This window comes from Oryctolagus cuniculus, chromosome 5 (genome assembly GCF_051225735.1).
Source record: "Oryctolagus cuniculus isolate XC-2025 breed Fujian yellow rabbit chromosome 5, ASM5122573v1, whole genome shotgun sequence".
Taxonomy (NCBI): domain Eukaryota; kingdom Metazoa; phylum Chordata; class Mammalia; order Lagomorpha; family Leporidae; genus Oryctolagus; species Oryctolagus cuniculus.
The window spans coordinates 41,976,707-41,993,644 of NC_142871.1; the positions used below are offsets into that span (position 1 = coordinate 41,976,707).

The 16,938-nt window shown below is 37.8% G+C and overlaps 1 protein-coding gene across 1 annotated transcript; it reads right to left on the reverse strand.

The window, feature by feature from the left end:
• Positions 1–541: 541 nt before the first annotated feature.
• LOC100348998 (protein LEG1 homolog) lies at positions 542–11,314 on the reverse strand. Its single transcript, XM_089332360.1, has 6 exons — positions 10,992–11,314; positions 9,494–9,580; positions 7,912–8,096; positions 6,606–6,706; positions 2,681–2,919; positions 542–1,467 (listed from the first exon to the last, which is right to left on the reverse strand). Exons 1-6 carry the CDS (start codon positions 11,290–11,292, stop codon positions 1,373–1,375), a joined length of 1,008 nt encoding a protein of 335 aa, XP_089188486.1. The 5' UTR covers positions 11,293–11,314; the 3' UTR covers positions 542–1,372.
• Between the last annotated feature and the right edge of the window lie 5,624 nt (positions 11,315–16,938).

The window sequence follows — 16,938 nt, forward strand, 5'->3', positions numbered from 1 at the left end:
TGCACATGTAGTTTTACTGGGCATTGCCAATTTTCCCAACTTAAGTGTTTCACTGATTTGCATTTGAGCAATATATCAAAATACCTGCTTCCCCAAAGACTCCCTAATGGAATAATTATCACATTTATTTTGTCTATATGACAAGTTAGACTGGGGAACTGGTAGTAGTTGAATTTTTTCTTTCTGATATGTTATTTTTCTCTCTCTGCATTGTTGTTTAACGTAATATTGGGACTTTTCTGATATATATATTGCCTAGATGCATAGTTTCTCATGGTTTAGAGGAGAGATTTTGAAAAGATATTTACTATACCATCTCCATTGTCTACAGCTATTGAGAATCCCCTGTAAGTTTGTGGAGTCAATGAACATTTACTGATGGTCTTGGCTCATTATAGTTGTTTATTTTTTCTCAGCAATAGAGCATTCATCCAACTAGAAAAACAATTATATGACAATTTGTGCTTTATGTGCATTCCTCTGACATGCTGGGAAGAGTACTAGCATTTTATGTTCATGTTTTTATTGACTACTCAAACCATTCTTGCAAAGAAGAGTTTATTATTTAACAGTAAATGAATTGAAGCACAGGGACATAGAGAATAAGCTAGAAAATCAAACAGCTGAGACTTAAACTGCATTTGTTTAAACTACATTTATCCTGCTTCAATGTCTATGCTATTCACCCAAGTTCATTTCCCAGTAGTTACTGTGGATGTGACCCTGCAAAAGCCTTTATATAAAAGATTCACATTGGCTCTGTAAATCACCATGTCCTCTCCTAAAAGAGAGCAATGCGAAAGCTTTCGTTTTCATTTTCAAGAGTGGGTCAAAGGATGGAAACAGTTCAGGTAATTGCTGATAACTTGTGATCAGTTACAACACAGAGAAGCAATGACAATTCAGTTGGAGGGTGCCAATTCAGTTTTATGAGTTTTAAGCACTTAAATTGACTGTCAGAGTTTTATTTCAAAATGCACTAGATTTTGGTTTTAAATTAACAAGTGATAGGGCTATAAATTCTATGTAATCAATTTATATGATAAGAACATGAGACATATGAGTTTAATATCTGATTATTATTTTCTCAGCAATTTTTTGTAGCTTAGAGCAATTTCCTTAGGTCATAAACAACTTAATTATTGATGAATTCAAGAAGCATGGATTGTTAGTTCAACAAAATAATCATGGTATTAATTTGAATTTAAAATTAGAAATGTGTGGGCAAAATTCTAACAATTGAGCATAAGTCAAACTCACCAGAAGTAATCAAATTCCATGGTTGTGATCATATTAACTTTTTTAAGTACTAGGTGTGAAGAAGTTAGATTCATTCATTGTAAACTCAATAATCATTTTCAGAAGTTTTAAACTAGAGAACAAAGAAATAATCAAATAGTTCTAGAAATAGCTTCCTTATAATTTGTATCTTCATTGCATTTTTCCATATAGTTGAAAAAAATGAACCTGGAAAACACAGAAAATTATTATATATAAGTTCCTACAAACATTTTAAAATACTATATGACAATTTGGGATTCAGCAGCTTTATTTCATTTCCTTCCTTATAATTTAGTGAAAAACATCATAAATTATACCAAGAAAAGTACATGTGGCCCATCATTGTTTCATTATTGGTAGTATCATTTAACAATACCTAATCTGCCAATTTTATTTCATTACCTTCCCATGAATTGAGCAGTAAAATCATTAATGATATTAGAAAAGTATATGTTGAACATTACTGCCGTATTATTGGCAGGAGTTTAATGTTAACTAATGTCTGAAATGATGGGCATTCATTAAAAGAAATATTAGGTGTCTATGAAACAAAATGAGTGAGCTGAATCAACTCAATTTCTGGAAAACACTGCAAAAAAAAAATCTCCAAAGAATGAGGGAGACACTCTGTTCCTCATTGTGCTAAGGTAAGCTGGGTACAGATAGAGAATGTGGCATTTGTGCCATTACTCAATTAAGAAGAAAGTTCAACCACATGTCATCTAAACCATTTGGGGGATTCTGTTTGTCTGATGAATACAAAGGTTTAAAAGATATATTTAATTCATTCACTTTGAATTTTCTTAATTTATATCTCTCAGATTCAATTTTTACTTTAAAAAACAAAATAGTATAATAAAGGTTTTTGTTTCCTTCAGTGCACATACAAGAAAATGGGGGTGATATGTTAATTTTCAAACTTGTAATAAGAGAATACTTCTGCTTTTCACTTTAGTAGGCAATCTGGCATTTAGACAGCTGGGGCAAATGACTTTCTACATGAGTAGCAGTATTGGATTGAGGGAGTTCAGAGAAGTCAAATTGCTAGTCATTTTACTGAAAATTCTTTAGTAAAATAAAAATCAAGAAAAAGATCTTATGAGTAAATTTAGGAATAACTGCATGTGTATGGTACAAAAATGGTCTTCAGTGCACCAATATCAATACAGACTTCAGGAGAAAGGACAGGCCATGAGTGTGAACATCAAAATGTGTGCTTATTCAGTGATCCTGCTATATATCAAGAGTTTTGTTAAAGAAATGAAATACATTCCCAGAGGATGTTGTAATCTCCTTTCTAGAGTATGTGTAGTAATGTCTACCTCACTTGTCTAATTATTTCCTTTTTATCTATTTGACATAATATTGATGTTATAAAGCATTCTTTTAAGATCCTTACCTGTCAGTTGATCAACACTGCAAAGAATATCTAGAGCTGACAGAACCATGTTTTGAAGATAAGTAAAGTCACTGATGAATGGTGCTACATCAGTTTCGACAAGGATCCGTGGTGGCAGGCCCTTCTGGGATTCATGTACTCTAACCATGGTGGTAGGAATGAGGGCTGCAGCTAAATATTCCACAGCCACTGTCCAATTTTTCCCAAACTCTGCTTCTGATTTAGAATAATAAATAAATCTAGAAGACAAGTGTAAATGTTAACAATTATAATTAGTCACCTCTGAATTTCAAACTCATTTTCTTTATAAAAGATCATCTTTTGCCAACAAGCTAAATTCACAACACTGATATTTTAATTATAAATTCTATAGTGCAATGACTTCAGCCCATTCCTTTAAAGCGGGAAGGATCATCCTACTAGCAGAGATGCCAGGAACAGAGATTCCTGTTCCCTCTGTAAGAAAAGAATTTCAGACGGGAGAAATTGGCAGTAATCAGGCTAGTAAAGCTTGATGAAGCAGTACACCTGACAGGACAGGTGAATAACTCGGCAAAGAGCTGAGTGTCCAGTCTGCATTTAGACTGAGGTTTATATGGGTATGCGGTCCAATTCTTCCCACTCTTTCTCCCTCCTTGCCCCTCTTCTTCTGGGTATCACTGGTCAAAGGACTTGCCAGGTACCAAATTCATGAAATTCCTCCCGGGTCCTTATTAGAGTGTTACCAGACTGAATAGCCCTTTTAGTTCCAGGCCAGGAAGATTCTCCTAGATTGGCTCTGTGGGAAAGGCTGAGTCCACCACCACAGTCTGCACCCCTTTTCCTGCACTGCAACATTATCAGACACAGGCAGCACTTTTGAAATGTAAATATTGGGCTGCATCCAAAACATGCTTCTAAGACTGCTACATTCCTTTCCGCACAAATTTCCCTTTGGCTCCTTTTACACACGTCATATAGTAGCCACCTTCTACTGTAACAGTGTAATGCACAGGCGGTAACTTATATAACTTACTAGACTTTAGGGGAAGTGGGCCTCATTATGGTTAATGGAACCTTAGAATTTCTTAACACCATGCTTTTCCTCTTTCAGATTCCAGTCAAATAATATTTTGCAGCTACTTATCCATGCATAACATGCTCTTGTGTTCCACCCATGTCAAGATCAAGCCATAAACGCTCTTCCAGCATTTTTCTCAATAAACTGCACTAACATGTGAGATATATATGTGTGTGTGTGTGTGTGTGTATGTGTGTATATATATATATATATATATATATATATATATATAACAAATCCTGCTATTGAATCTGCAACTAGTTTCAACATTTGGCTGTTTGTTCCTGTGCCCCTATCTCTAATTCCTGTTGTACCCACTAGTCATGTTTTCTAAGCACAGCATCCATTTCTGAACTCCTTAAAAAATCTGAAGTACTCTCACCTGGTAGTTTTTGAGACAGTAGTCTTCTACCTCCTCATCTATCAATAGATTAAATCTTCTCTTTCCTTTATCCTCAAGCCTTATCTTCATTATTCTAATTTGACACCACTGATATGGACCAGGCTTTTGGTAATACTGCCTCACATTGCCCTCAATTTTATTTTTCATTTTGTCTCTTTGAATTAGACATATTATATTTGAATACTCTATGATAGCCAGATTTATACATTATTACTTAGTTTAAGAAGAATCCACAAAATAGCATCATCTAATATAAATTCATAGAAATTGACAAACTAGAGCTTATTTGTTTTTTTATTTAATAAATGTGAATTTACAAAGTGCACCTTCTGTATTGTTGTGGCTCCCCCCACAACCTCCCTCCCTCCTGCGGCCCTCCCCTCACCCACTCCCTCTCCCATTCCACCCTTCATCGAGTTTCATTTTCGATTACCTTCATATACAGAAGATCAACTTAGTATACACTAAGCAAGGATTTCAACAGGCTGCCCTCACACAACCGCACAAGGTATAGGGTATTGTTCAACTAGTAGTGTTGTTTTTAAGTTTCATAGTAAAACACATTAAGGAGAGATCCTACATGGGGAGCCTGTACCCAGTGACTCCCGTTGTTGATTTAACAATTGGCACTTTTATTTATGACGTCAGAAATCACCCGAGGCTCTTGCTATGAGCTGTCTAGGCTATGGAAGCCCCTTGAGTTCACCAACTCTGAAGTTGTTTAGTCAAGGCCGTATCACAGTGGAGGTTCCTTCCTCCCTTCAGAGAAAGGCGCCTCCCTCCTTGATGGCCTGTTCCTTCCGCTGGGGTCTTGTTCACCAAGATCTTTCATTTAGGTTGTTTTTGCCACCGTGTCATGGCTTTCCATGCCTGTGAGACTCTCATGGGCCTTTTAGCCAGACCCGAATGCCCCAAGGGTTGATTCTGAGGCCAGAGTGCTGTTTGGGGCGTTTGCCATTCTATGAGTCTGCTGTGTGTCCTGCTTCCCCCGCTGGATCATTCTCTCCCTTTTAACTCTATCCTTCATTATTTGCTTACACTGGTCTTATTTGTGAAATCTCTTCGACACTTACCCTACCTTTTTGATCAGTTATGTACTTACACTTATCACTTTACCAAGTGCGCTGGCATTGGTACATCTAGAGCTAATTTGTATTTTCATTTGGGGTACCATCCCCTATCTCATAAAAGGGACTATAACATATGACAGCAGCCCTTTCTATTTTCAATGGCTTCTGGCCCATATTGGCCCTTCTCTCTGGCCTTTTCCCACATTCTTACCTCCCAGGCAACTCTCTGGCCTATGGCAGATATCTGTCCATTTGGAGTTTCCCACACTCACATGGGGATAAATACTTACTCTCTCACTTTGAAAGAAGCCCTGATCTCACTTATGCCTTTACTTATGTCTTTGCTTTGAGTTCTTATCTCCGTGAGGACAAGAACATGAATTAAAATTGTGATTCATGTTGCCATTATACTACCACAACACCCTTTACCAGTATGGGGGTTATGCTAAAGGAGTAATCATTAAAAGAAATTTTTTAAAATCTGTAGCAACAATTCACTTCCTGCCAAAATATGGAGGTTGACCGTCTCCACTCAAGAACCATGTCTGATAATCTCGTCTGCTTCCTATCATCAGAAGAGGAGGAGCGTTTGAGTTATGGATGCTGTGATGGCTAGAAGTCCAAATTATATTACAGACACTGCTAAGAAAATAAATGTCAGTGTTGCCCAATTTACCCTGCTACTTGAAGTCCTATCAACAGGAATAGAGGGAAATACCCTATGAATCTGCTGACCAAGGCTTTTGTTTTGCTGAATGACATCCTCAGTATACGTTCAACAGTGAAAGGAAATGAAAGAACTCAAAGGTTCCTGCCTAGATTCACAGATCTACTTACACAATTCCAACAATTCCTCCCTCTTTGATTCTGCTTTTTGTCTCACCCATATCACTACCTTACGTGGATTGTTGATTCCACTCTTTAGATGATGTGACTGAGTTTCAAACCCTGTTGTTCTCACACTTTCACTTCTCTGTGACACAGTATGTATAATGGCTTTATAAACATCTCCGCTATCTGCTGTGCACTCTCATGCTAGCTAGATTTTCTAAGTTTTGCAAATACATTATGTATCTGTGAATAAATTAATTTAGTTCATCCACATATCTATATTCTATTATTCTATTTTGCTTTCATAATAGAGAAATATGTTGCAAGTCATTTGTTTGCTTGGTTTTGATACAAAACTTTTTCTTAGATTTTTGCCCCCTCATAAAGCATTTTGAAGCTTGATTATGGTAAACTATTTACACTTCATCAGTATAATCTCTAACATAGATTTATTATATAGAGTAATGAGCTTGAAAAGCACTCTAGAAGAAGGAAGGTGTACCAATAAGACCAAAAATAATACAGCATATTAAATAAAGATAACTTTGGATCCATTCTTACCTATCTTCAAAGCGTTCACCTGTATTTTCCAAACTTGAGATATGTGCAGCCCATAAATGTTTCAACATGGCATCAAAGCTACCAGAAGGTGACTGCAAATACTAAAGAAAAAATAGATATTTGAGTAACTGTAACAGTTCCTATCTATAAAATTCAGTCTTGTTCAAAGGCATGATTTAGCACTATTCTATATAAAAGGATAATTTTGATTCTAACAATTCATAAAGGACACAAAAAGTACTGATTATTTCTACTAATAACACATACATATGGAAAAAATGAACATCAAATATGGACTCTTACATAATATTCAAAACAGTTCTTATTTTATCCAGGCCAGGAGATCTTTATTTTTTTCTACTTATATTGTAGAAATTACCATAAAATCATACATGTAAGATGAAGAAAATTATTAGGATGCTTAATTTAATTATAGCTAAAGTAACTAATTAATAATGTAAAGAACTTGTAAGTCTATATTTTCATCATTGATTTCAGTCTTTGTCTATGCTTACCTGTTGTATTTTATTTGATGCAATAAACATTCAGATTAGAACAGCATATAAATGCTTAGTTCTACCCACTTGTGATCACTTACCAATTGAACTGATAAAAGTAAAACCAATTCATTTATTACATTTCTTCCCAATTCTCTCAATTGACTTGAAAATTCAAGTAACCAGAACAACTTGTTTAGTAATCAGCAAAAGATCCTATATGCTTCAGGGCCGGTGCTGTGGCGTAATGGGTAAAGCCGCTGCTTGCAGTGCCTGCATCCTATATGAGCGCTGGTTCTAGTCCCTGCTGCTCATCTTCCAATCAAGCTCCTTGCTATGGCCTGGGAAAGCAGTGGAAGATGGCCCAAGTCCTTGGACCCCTGCACCTGCGTGGGAGACCTGGAAGAAGCTCCTGGCTCCTGGCTTTGGATCGGCACAACTTTGGCCCTTGCAGCCATCTGGGAGTGAACTAGTACAGAAGATCTCTCTATGCCTCTGTAACTCTGCCTTTCAAATAAATAAATAAATCTTTTTTAAAAAAAATCCTATATGCTCAACATTTGTGTATAATTTATTTGAGGTGAGCAGGATGGATAGACCTTGTGTGAATGGCGTATCCAGGCAGTGGGTGTTAAAGACCTGCAATTCTCTGCTACATTACCTATTATTAAGCAATTAATCAATTTGCATTTTAGTATTATGGAAAACATTATACAGTGCCTAAAATCTCTGAGACAAGAAATGTTATACAACAAAAACTCCTCTAGACTTCTCCTAACTATATAAATTATAAAACTTAAAGGCAGAACCTGGTAAAACAAAGTCCACTTGTTCATTTTCTCAGGGAAGGATGAGTGACAGCTAGAAACATCATAACAAAACTTCATCTGATCCTTGAAAGGTGGCAAAAGGGTAACTTGGTCTGATGATACTCCCAAAATGCCAGAATCAACTGCAGCAAGGAAGGGCAATGCACTCAGAAAATAATTCACATCTGTAAGAACAGAAGACTTATTATTACTGGAAACAAATGTCAAAGAAGATTTTAAAAGGAAGTTATAAGTCATCAAGGAAAGACCTAGAGATCCAGACATGTGTGATTGAAGTTAAAGACTAGGAAAAAATAAATCGCATGAAATTCCCATGAATATCACATATCTACTTTAACTTGCTTCTGAAACTGTGTGTAATCATAAATATGTATGATCTTAAGTACTTGGCTAAAATAAAATAAAAGATAGAATAATTTTAATGGCATTGTTAATACTTATTTTTCAAGTTAGTGAATAAGAAAAGAAAAAAAGCTGTCAAATTGTCCACAAAATGTGACAAGTGGGGCTTTAGTGCAGTTTTCTAGAAATTCTAACATGTTCACAGCTTTGGTAAATAGATATTACCTATTTTACATATGTAAATTTAATTTGTGTTCATGATACCACAAAGTCCTTGCCTGATTCTATGTCTCTAAAGCAAAAATTTTGGAAAAGTTCTGTCAATAAGCTATTTGATAATTGAGTTGACAGTCAAACAAGACTCTTCTTAAAATGTCTACCTACAGATAATCTACTCCACCAGATTTATTTTGATGTCAAATTACTGATTACCCATGGAAGTCAGTGATGCAGAATGTTCATCATAGAAATGCATTGTAAATGCTAACCTCTACCCCATGCAGAGGCTTATCTCACCTACTAATCAGTCCAAGAACAAGAGTCTGGTTTCTACATTTATGGTCACTACTAATGGTGGGTCTTTAGAAAGAATGACTTAGGATACCATGAAGAAAACACAGGTGTAATGATGTATGTCACTCTGAGGAAATGAAACAGCATTGTCTGGTTTGTAAGTGTTGGAATTGATCACTAAGAAAGTAACTAAGTAAGTTACTTTCATTACTAAAGCATAAAATTAATTTAAACATTAGAAAATGCCCTCTGGTTACTTTAGCATTAAGTATACAACTGAAGCTTTATATTACTGATTGGTAAATGACTTGCATGAGTATCAATCTCTGAGAGATTATGAATGTCAATGTCAAACACAACCTCCTGGTGTCTCACTACTCATCTTCCCTCATTCCACCGTTTTCTTTTCTCTACTGAGAACTCCCACTTAACTGAGTGCTGATCCCTCAGAGGCTACGCTCCATGGCAGTTCAGTGCTTGTTTCAGCCCTTCTGTGAAAAGCTGAATATGTCATAAGGAATCATGATTTATGTTTTGGTTCTTAAATCCTATTCAGTCACATAAAGGACATAAGGGGCATGGTGAATTTAATTTCTTTTAAAAATTGAGCATAACTGTTTTAGTTTTGTCTCTGTCCATATGTTGTTTAGCTGATTGCTTTCTTTGGAGAGAGTTAGTATCCATTTTGCTATGTAAATGAACCTACCAGCCCACCAGCTGTCCACAGAAATGCACAAATGATCTCCAGATGCATAGCCACAGTGTGTGCGTCGGCTGGGATCAGCTAGTCTACCTGGAGGAGAGAGGAAGTAGACGGGCTCACTAAACACATTTGGAAACTACTTGGAACAATTTGTTTATTCAAACATTTAGGTCTGAATGACTTGTCATCATTTTCCCATCACCATTTACCTTTCGTTTCCTGTATCTCAGCCAATTTCTCTTTTCCTTAATACCACCACATTGCTACTTTTAAATTATAGGTAATAAGTGTTCTTTCCTTCTATAAGTATTTGCTCTTCTATTTCATCTCCACATGCTCAGAAATTTTGGCATCCACAAAAAACAAATCCCTCTTCATCATTATTAGTTGGACTTTGTCTAAATAACAGTTTATATCTATGTTTCATTAACTAACGGGAATAGGTAGGTAACAGGCACCAATCTCTCTCTGAAATCAGCTAATCTGCCTAGAGGGAAAAGGATGTAGTTGGGTTAACTTTGCACATTTTGAAACTGCTTATAACACTTTCTTTACAAAAATGTATTTCTGAATGACTTGTGTTGGTATTAAAGGACCATGAACTTCTGTCAGATATAACAAAGCATCTACCTACAGATAATGTCTACCTACAGATATAACAAAGCATCATTTTATCCATGAGTATTTTTTCAAAATACTTCTGTCTGTGCAGTGTAATATTCCAAGTTTCTAAGAGACTATAAACAATGTGCAGTTCATTTGTAAAACATATCCATCATCCGATAATCACAATGTAGCTTCTAGAAATATTACGTAATTTGACATCACCTGTTGTTTTTAATAGATATTCCTTTCACTGTTATGTTCATCTTAGGACTTACAAAGGAGTATACTTCTACACTAAGTAGGAGTGCAGTAAATATTTGTAAAAATGCTCAATAGGGGCCAGCATTGTGGTGCAGTGACTAAAGCCAGAACCTGCAACACCAACATCCTGTGTGAGCACTAGTTCAAGCTCTGGAGGTTATACTTCTGATGCCACTCCCTGCTGATGTGCCTGGGAAAGAAGCACAAGATGGCCCAGGAGCATTGGCTCCCGTCATCCATATGGGCAATCCACATGGAGTTCCAGGCTCCTGGCCCAAACCCAGCCATTGTGGTCATGCAGAGAGTGAACCAGTGAATGGAGGATCCCTCTCTCACTGTAATTCTGCCTTTCAAATAAATAAATCAGTCCTTAACAAACAAAAAGAAATAATAGATCAGATGTGATGTCTTGTGATTGGTAAGTATGCTTTATCACTCAACTGCAGTTTTTAGTAGAAATAGGCAATCCGTTTAGGGAGAATTTATGTATGAGCAGAAAAATAAAGATTATAAGGCAAAAAGAGGGAAAGAAAAAGAACCAACTTAAAAAAAATATGATAGAAAGAGTCCCATTTTCCAAATACATTGTAGTTATATGGATAGATCATTAGAATGAGAAAGGAGGCATTCTTACCTGTACTATATTGCCAGCCATGCTGCAAACACAATCCCCATAAAATATTTTGTTCATTCTCTGATCCAAATTTTGAAAAATACCTGGCCGTCTGGTTCAGTAGGATTTTATACATGCCCATTCTCTCATGGTATACCCAGGCATCAATAATGTACATATTGTTCTCCACATGGAAGTCACTGAACTGACCAGGACTCTCCTCCCAGAGAGGAGGATACAGATCCGAGAGATTGGAAGCTCTTGCTAAAGAAGCAGTAAAGCAACCAACTAGTACCTGACCCCAGAAAGAAAGGAAAGCCATTGTGCCAAAGCTGGGGACTGAGTTGTGCCAGGGCTCTTATTGCAGAAGAGAGCTGGAAGTCAGGATATTTTCTTACATCATAGTTTACCAATACTTTTTCTTCTTTGTCTGGGATAGGCTGAATAGGTAAAGGAAGTCAGTATATTAGCTGGGATTTAAGGTGTTTTAATGCTGATTCAGTGTCAGAACATTGTATAAAACTGAAACATATAAAGTTCCTTTATAAAATGTTGAGTAAAATTATTTGCTGAATAAACCTTCCTCAAATTTCCATGCCTACATTTCTACTAAAACTGTGTCACCAACAACATAAAATGCTTCTGTCTCATAAAAAACAACATGTTAACATATTTTAGGAGGAAAAGCCACAGCTACAGACCAAATCAAGCAGAAGAAATAATATCTGAACTTCAAGGCAGATATTTACAATTTTCTCAGTCAGACAAAAACAAAAAAAGGAATAAAAAGATCCTCTGAGATATTTTAGATAACATAAAATGAACAAATATTAATTTTATGCATCCTATAATGAGAAGAGAGGTTTAAGGCATACAAAATCAATTCAATAAAATAGTAACTAAAAACATCACCAATCTTGAGAAAGATATGGAGTTTCACGTAAAGGAGGCCCACTGGGTGCCAAATGGACATAGCCAGAAAGATTCCTATGATGAACTACAATAAACAACATGTCAAAAGTAAAAAGCAAAGACAGAATTCTGAAGACTGTAAGAGAAAAGTCACCTTTAAGAGAATCTACATTATATTAACAGATATTTATTAATTGATTGAAACCTTACTGGCCAAGAGGGATTTGGAGTGATATATTCAAATGTCTGAAAGAAAAAACAAATTATAATCTTGAAAGCTATACCCAGCAAATCCATCCTTCATAACTGAAGAGGAGAATAAATTTCCAAACAAATCTTGAAGAAATTCATCACGACCAGAAAAAGGCTTAGAAAATACTCTTAAAGAACCTAACATATAGGAACAAAGAAATCTGATTATCAAGATAAACACACTCACACACACACAGTACAAAAGTCACCAGATAAAGAACAAAAGATATTTGAGATAAACAGAAAAATTTTTAACTATAGAACTATCATTACTTATCAGTGATAACCTTAAATGCAAACAAACTAAATTCACTAATTATAAGATTTAAACTTGCCGAATGCATAAAAAGCAAGACCTGTGGGGAGCAACTCGGACTAGACTAAGTTACTGGAATTAAGACTTATTCTATGCATCTGCTCTCCCACAATATGGCGCTAAGAAGGGAGAAACAGCTTCTACACAGCTGCCTCCAGTTCAACCAATAAACTGTAGGACCTACTCCTGATTGGAGGAGAGCAGCATACTCGGCGTGTGGGTAGCAGAGTTGGGATTGGTGGAAGAGGACTATAAAGGAGGAGAGAGACAACATGCACCAGGAACATCTAAGGGGAACATCTATCTGAAGGAACACCTGTGCAGCCCCCGAGAGAGCCGGCCGGCGGTGTGCCGCTCCCCCGCGGAAGTGGGGAAAGTGGCCAGGGGGAACCGCCCTTCCACGGAGGTGGAAGGGACGGTAGCCAACCCGGGAAGAACCAGCAGCAAACCCGGGGAGGGCCAAGCAGACGAAAGAACAACGCAGGGTCCTGTGTTGTTCCTCCACGAAGAGGGGGAGCGACATAATGGTGCCGTGACTCGGATAGGAAGCCTAGGCAGGGTTTAGTGTCGTTCCCCCATGAAGACGGGGAGCGACATAATGGTGCCGTGACTCGGATAGGAAACTTAGGAGGGAAGAAACGGGAAGAAGTGGGAAAATACCGGAGAGAGAGACTAGCAAAGAGCCTAGGGAAAAGCCGGACAGAAAAGGTGCCGGAAGAAGCTATCGAAAGCCTAGGCATAGACTCGGATACGGACTGTGGGAAAGAAGTTAGGATTTAAAGTGAAAGCAAGAAGAAACTTAGACTCAGATATGGACTGCAGGTTGAAAGTGAAAGTGAAACCTATAAGAAACTTAGACTTGGATACGGACTGTGGGGAGAGGCCAGGAGAAATGAGGGAGGAATATTGTTGGAAGAAAACTTAGGGAAACATACCGGGTAGAGAAAAATGTTAGGGAGGATGAAGCCGCGAGTGCAGGCCGAGGCGGAGACATAAGCTATCTTGGAATTCGTCGAGTCAGCCCAGGGAGCAAAAGGCAAAAAGTTAAACCAGAGGCGGAAACGTGGGCCAGGTTGGAATCCGTCAGATTAGCCCGGGGAGCAAAAGACGGGAAGCCAAACCATAAGGCGGAAACGTAAGCTATAGGTTGAATTCGCCAGGTTAGCCCGGGGAACTTAGATTGAATGCTAGTGGCGGAAACGTAAGCTACGCTGTGTGACTCGCGGAAGCCGCCGCATGCAGAGAGAGCACGGGGCATGAATAGATAGGGAACGTGGGGCTAGTGCGAGGCCATGGTGTGGGCGCGAAGGGGCGCGGAGACCGCGGAGTGCGCGCGCGAAGCCGGGAAGCCGCGCAGCCGCGCAGATGAGAGAAGCGTGGGCTGAAGCAGCTCAGAGCTGGGAAGCCGCCGAGAAGCAGCCTCGGGGCAGGCCCCAGGAAGCCGCGGGAAGTTTAGAAGTAAAATGAGAGAAATAGGAATGCTGGCAGATAGAAGTAAAATGGGAGAGATAGGAATGCCCGGAGGTAGAGAAATAGAAAAAAATAAGGCCTCCCCTCAACATGGCAATGAGAGAGCTTGGATTCAGTCTGCCTGATTAGGCGATAAGCACCAGCAGGCAGCTCGACCAGAGTATGAGCTGCAGGTCACCAAAGATAGGCACGAATCAACACCAATAAGTCTCCCCACAATACGGCAATGAGAAGGCTTGGATTCGGTTTGCCTGATTGATAGGGCTTGTAAGCACCTGCAGGCAGTTCTAGCAGAGCAGAGCATGCGCTGCGGGGCACCGAACACAGGCACACATCAGCGCCTAAAAACCTCCTCACAACATGGTGAAGAGAGGACCCGGATTTGGTTTGCCTGATTGGTAGGCTTGTAAGCACCTGTGGGCAACTCTAGCAAGCAGAGCAGAGTGTGTGCCGTGGGGCACCGAAGACAGGCGCGTATCAACGCCAAAAATAAAAAGAAAGGGGGATCTGTGGGGAGCAACTCGGACTAGACTAAGTTACTGGAATTAAGACTTATTCTATGCATCTGCTCTCCCACAATATGGCGCTAAGAAGGGAGAAACAGCTTCTACACAGCTGCCTCCAGTTCAACCAATAAACTGTAGGACCTACTCCTGATTGGAGGAGAGCAGCGTACTCGGCGTGTGGGTAGCAGAGTTGGGATTGGTGGAAGAGGACTATAAAGGAGGAGAGAGACAACATGCACCAGGAACATCTAAGGGGAACATCTATCTGAAGGAACACCTGTGCAGCCCCCGAGAGAGCCGGCCGGCGGTGTGCCGCTCCCCCGCGGAAGTGGGGAAAGTGGCAGGGGGAACCGCCCTTCCACGGAGGTGGAAGGGATGGTAGCCAACCCGGGAAGAACCAGCAGCAAACCCGGGGAGGGCCGAGCAGACGAAAGAACAACGCAGGGTCCTGTGTTGTTCCTCCACGAAGAGGGGGAGCGACAAAGACCCAATAAAAATATTGCCTACAAGAAACTCACTTCAACAGTAAAGACACACAGACTGAAAGTGAGAGAGTGGAAAAAGATATTCCATGCAAATAGGACCCAAAAGGGAGCAGTAGTAGCTACACTTATGTAGTAAATATAAAGACAAAGTCTGTATCAACATATATGTTAAGTCACTAAATGATGACCAAGGGATCAATTCAACAAGAAGATATAACAATTATAAAAATATATTCACCTAATTCCAGAGCACCTAACTGTGTGAAACAAACGTGAGTAGACCTAAGTAGAGAGACAATCTCCAATATAATAAAAGTGAGATACTTCAGCACCCGACTTTAACCAATGGAAAGAAGTTCCAGACCCTAAAAGAATTTAAACAAGGAAACATCAGTTTGAACTATTCTGTATTTCAGTGAAGCATGTTGTTCAGTCTCCATGTACATGTATGATTTCTCGAGTTTCTTTTGTTGTTGATTTCAAATTTTATTCCTCTATGGTCAGAAAAGATAGATGATATTTTAATTTTAAAAATGTACGACAACTTGTTTTGTGGTCTAATATATGGTCTAACTTGGAGAATGGTCCATGTACTTATGAAAAGATTAAATGTTCTGTACCCACGGAATAAAACAATCTATAAATGTTTGTTATGTCCACTGAAATAAAGACAAAAATACAAAATATCAGTGAAATGATGAGCTGGTTGTTTGAATAAGCAAAATTGATAAACCTTTAGCTAAACTAAGAAAAAAAGACTCACAGATTAAAAAGGAGAGATCACACAGATACACAAAGATACACAAAAGAGTAAGAGTTCATTTGGCATAATTAAGAATAACTACATACCAACAAATTGGAAAATCTAGAAAAAATGGAAATACTGTTGGATATATATAACTTAACCAAAGTTGAACCAAAAGATGTAGATAACATGAACACACCAATAGTAAGTAATGAGATTGAGACAGTAATCAACAATCTCCTAACAAAGAAAAAAAGATAGGAGATTGTTTGTTGGAGATGTAAAAGGAAATATGATAATTGATGCCACAAAAATTCAAAGGATCACTAGGTAATATTATAAACAACATTATTTCAACAAATTGGGAAACATAAAATAAATGGATGACTTCTAGATACACATAACTAAACCAAACAATGAAGACAGAAAACCTGAACAAATGAGTAACAATGAGATTGAATCAGTAATTAGTAGTCTCCCAACAAAGAAAAGTCCTGTATCAGAAGTTTTTCTACCAAACTTTTAAAGAAGGGCTAATACCAGTTCTTCTCAAATTATTCCAAAAGATTGAAAGGGAGAGAACTCTACCAAACTCATTCCAAAATCATATAAGAACATAACAGAATAGAGAAAATCATCAACCAATATCCCTGATAAACCTGGATGCAAAAATTCTCAATAAAATACTAGCAGATCAAATAAAACAACACATCAAAGGATTACTCATCATAATATAGTAAGATTTATCCTAAGGATGCAGGAATGATTCGCGATGTGCAAATAAATAAACACAACTCATTAGGCCAATACATTGAAAAGTAAAACTCATATGATCATCTCAATATATACAGAAAAAGCATTCAATTAACTTCAATAGTCACTCATGACCAAAAAGAAAAGAGAAAACCAAACAAATTAGGCAAAGGTAATTGAAGCATAATAAAGGTTATAGAAGACAGATACACAATCAACATCATATGAATGGGGAGAACCTAAAAATATTTCCACTAAGATCTGGAACCAGACAATGATATTCACTCTCACCACTCTTATTCAACATAGTCCTAGAAGTCTTAGCCAGAGAAAGCAGGCAAGAAATAAAATAAATTAAAGCATAAAAATGAGAAAAGAGGAAATCAAATAATCAGTTTACACCTAACCTGATTCTATATAAAGAAAGACCTAAAGATTCCACCAAAAGATAATGAGTTGATAAGTAAATTCAAGTAAGCTTGCAGGATACAAAATCAATACACAAAAATTGGTAGCATTTTTATACACC